A 3,899-nucleotide genomic window follows, 5' to 3' on the forward strand; every position below is an offset into this window, starting at 1 on the left:
AATTAATGATGACAAAATGTGGAACAAAAATAATGCAATCATGAAAGCAATGAAAGTACCTACGTGGCTAAAGAGATTATTCTGCGTGCTCATAAGACTGTTGGCACATGTGATGTGAATGAAGTGTATTTTCAGATGTTCAAATAATGATTGTTGTAATGGAATTGAAAAATGGAAGAAAAGAAGTATCAGTGAAGCGGAGATGACATGGAATGGAATGGAGAAATGAACTGCATGTAGACATGGAGTTGTTTATTATGATTAGTGCGAATTATGGTCAAATAGATGGTGAACCCAGAGGGTCACCATCAGTGGTTTCAGGAGGATTGTAAAGTCCTTCAAATTGTTGCATAAAATCCTCCTTATTATTGGGCTTGTGATATAGATGAAGACGGTGGCCATTGACTAGCAGTTTGAATCTTGCATTTTCAATAGTTGCAAGTTTGACCACTCCATTAGCAAACACTTGTTCAATTTCATATGGACCAAGCCACTGTGTTTGTAATTTATTGAGGTTGTCTTTATACTTGGAATCATATAACAAAGCCCAGTCACTGGAATGAAATGGTTTGGTTTTGATATACTTATCATGCCATTTCATACAGTGTTGTTGAATTAGAATTATATTTTGCAAGGCAAATTTCCTCAATTCATCTAATTGATTGAGTTGTAATATTCTTTCCTTCTGTGCTTCTGAGAGTTCATTACCAAGTTTTGTTGCAGTACATAGAGTTTTGTTCTCAAACTCTATTGGCATGACTGCATTTTGGCCATAAACCATTTCAAAGGGTGTAAAACCCTCAGTAGTTTTCCAAGATGTCCTATATGCCCATACTACCTCTAGAAGGTGATTTTCCCAACCCTTCTTATGTATGGCAATATTTTTTGTTAATATTGCCTCAATTTCCCTGCTGGTCACCTTAGCTTGGCCATTGGCCTGTGGGTGATAAGGTGTAGAGTTTTATGCCTGATATTATATTCTTCTATCATTGCAGCAATCAGGTTAGATGTGAACTAAGTACCCTGATATGTAACAAGTTCTCTAGGGACTCCATACCTTGTAAAGGTCTCTTCATATAGAAACTCGACAAATTTGTTGTCTCTTGCATTTTTCATTGCCCTCACCTCTACCTATTTTTTAAGGTAGTATTTACACACTAGGATATAGGATTTTCCATTAGATGGGGGATAAATTGGATCGATGAAGTCCATTCCTCATTTGTCAAAAGGTGGATACAAAGTCATCTCATCTAACCTTGTGGGATGACCCATTCTCTAACATCTATTACATTTCCTTGTGTAATTGATTGTATCCTTATGGAGGGTAGGCCAATAATACCCTGTATTGAGTATCTTCATTGCTGTTCTTTTGGCTACAAAATGATCCCCACAAGGTTCATCATGACAAGCATGCAGAATGTCACATGTTTCATCTTCCCTGATGCACCTCCTCATTACATTATCTGGTCCTATATAAAATAAACATCCATTGACCTAGGTATGTGGAAACAATTTCTCAATAAGGATCCTTCTATCCTTTGGGGAGAAATATGAGGGTACTTGACCAGTAACCAAGTAATCTTCTATATCATCATACCAAGGAATGTGGATAGTGATATCAAATAGATGTTCCTCTAGGAAAGAATCATCAATGATAGGTTCCTGAGGTTAATGTGTAAGCCTGGACAAGAATTCAACCACTATATGTGCTTTACCTGGCTTATCTATGATAGTAATATCAAACTCCTGCATTGGAAGTAATCATCTTGCCAGTTTGCCAGAAACAACTGGTTTGTTCATGAGGTACCTTATTGGTGTATGATCAATGTAAACATATACTTGGTACCCTATTATATAATGTCTTAATTTGTTGAGAGCATATATTACTACTAACATCTCTTTTTTTGTGATAGTGTAATTTAGTTCATCTCCTTGCAGATTCTTTCTTATGTAGTAGACTAAATTTTCAATGGCTGCATCTTTCTGAGCAAGAACTGCTCCAACAACATGGTTAGATGCATCAGTATAAATATAGAAGGGCAAGCTCCATTTGGGTCCTTGAAGGATTGGTGCTTGAGTGAGTACAACTTTGAGATTTTGGAAGGCCTTATCACATTGTGGCGTCCACTGAAAAATCTACATATTTTAATAATCAACCATACAAGGGACTTGCAATAGTGCTGAAATTTTTGACAAACCTCCTATAGTAACCAACATGTCCCAAAAAACTAGACACATATTTTTTCTTGATGGGAATTGGAAGGGTTTGGATTACTTCAATTTTGGTAAGATCTACTTTAATTCCCCTAGCTAAGATGTAATGACCTAACACTACTATATTTGACTACAAATTCTGACGATTGTTTGGTGACATATCAACAAAATATTGTGAACTTATTGACGAAACCTTGGCTTAAATTTCGTCTTTATAAGGACCAATTCTTATACATTGAAACCACATCCCAGAATCGTTGGTTAGTGCCAAGGAAAATGTTTGTGGTGTTCATCACAAAATTGCCCCAAGTTACGTCACTTGCGCAACGTAATTACATTGCCCAACTTCATCCATCTATCGATGAAAAAGACCACAAAATGTTACAAAATGCCTGTTTGAAATCGTTGAAAAAACATCGAATTGTCGTCCATTTTTCCTATGAGGTGGAGAAAAACTTAATCGTCATTATGACAAAAACAACTTCACGTGTACAATAACCTCATCGCAAATTTTTTGTGGTTCGTCGGGCTATGTTTGTCAAAATTTTGACGAAACCCTCCAGTTTTTTTTAAAAAAATGGAAAGTGTGCCTCAATATTACATTGGCTTGAACCTCCTTAATGGGGAAATTGGTGCAACCCTCTGAAATGTCATACTGATGATCATTTTGATCTTCTAAGTTTAGTTTGTGATCGTATCAGGATAACTCTGCTGATGAGCAACTAGGAATAAGTGATCAAAATAACTTTGATAATTGGTGTACCCCTTTCAATTTACCCAATAGTATTAGCTTGACCGATGAGTTGTTGTTTGAGATAGATATTTTGATGAAGTGTTTTTAGAATGACTTGTGTTGTCAGGATGGTCTCTAAATGTCATACCAACTATTTTATCTATTCCGATAGAACTATCCTTTTGATGATCGGTATAGCTATACCAAAAAGGTCATCTCTGTGGAAGTTTGTTTATCGATATAACATATGTCGATAAGCTAAAGGACTTTGGAGTTGTGATTTTGGAATAATTATGCCAATGCATGTTCATGTTGGGTCATCAGAATAGTTTGTACTGATGGGATAGCTTCCAAAAGTTAATCCGACAGTGTTGGTTGTTCCAATGGGTTTGCATTTCTAGATACCTATGCTGATAAAGGAAGGTTGATAGCATGTCATCAGAATGACTTTTACTATCATTCTAGATATTGGCATTTTATACTCACATGAGAATGGTTGATGTTGTCATTGATGGCAACCAACTGGTAACATGGTTCTATAGGTTCACCGACAACATAGACATCATCTACCGACACCAGTAGGCACAACAAGTTCATTCATCAGCATCTAGTTTACACTGACAATAAAGCATACCGGCACTCAGGCCAACATGAGACAAAGTTTTGTTTATATGAATTGTATTGTAATGTAATTAATTATTTGTAAACCGACATGATGTATTGTAAAGACTCATATATGTATGGGATCTTATAGGTCATTTTGATATGAGGAAATATATATAATAGAAGAAAGGTGATTATGTAATAGATGACATAGTAGATAATATGATAGGTTCTTTGGAACATACCTCAGTTTCTGAACAAGAAATGACAGTTTTTGAAGAAAAGATTGAGAATTTGGAAAAAGAAAAAGCAAGGATTAGGATGAAGGCTCGGGAGCTGAAAAACAAAC

General features: G+C 35.8%; 1 protein-coding gene across 1 annotated transcript; it reads right to left on the reverse strand.

Moving 5' to 3' along the window:
- Window positions 1–277: 277 nt before the first annotated feature.
- On the reverse strand, window positions 278–781 carry LOC131875962 (uncharacterized). The gene has a single exon (XM_059220705.1). It carries the CDS (start codon window positions 779–781, stop codon window positions 278–280), a length of 504 nt encoding a protein of 167 aa, XP_059076688.1.
- Between the last annotated feature and the right edge of the window lie 3,118 nt (window positions 782–3,899).

The sequence above is a fragment of the Cryptomeria japonica genome, chromosome 5 (assembly GCF_030272615.1).
Source record: "Cryptomeria japonica chromosome 5, Sugi_1.0, whole genome shotgun sequence".
Classification (NCBI taxonomy): domain Eukaryota; kingdom Viridiplantae; phylum Streptophyta; class Pinopsida; order Cupressales; family Cupressaceae; genus Cryptomeria; species Cryptomeria japonica.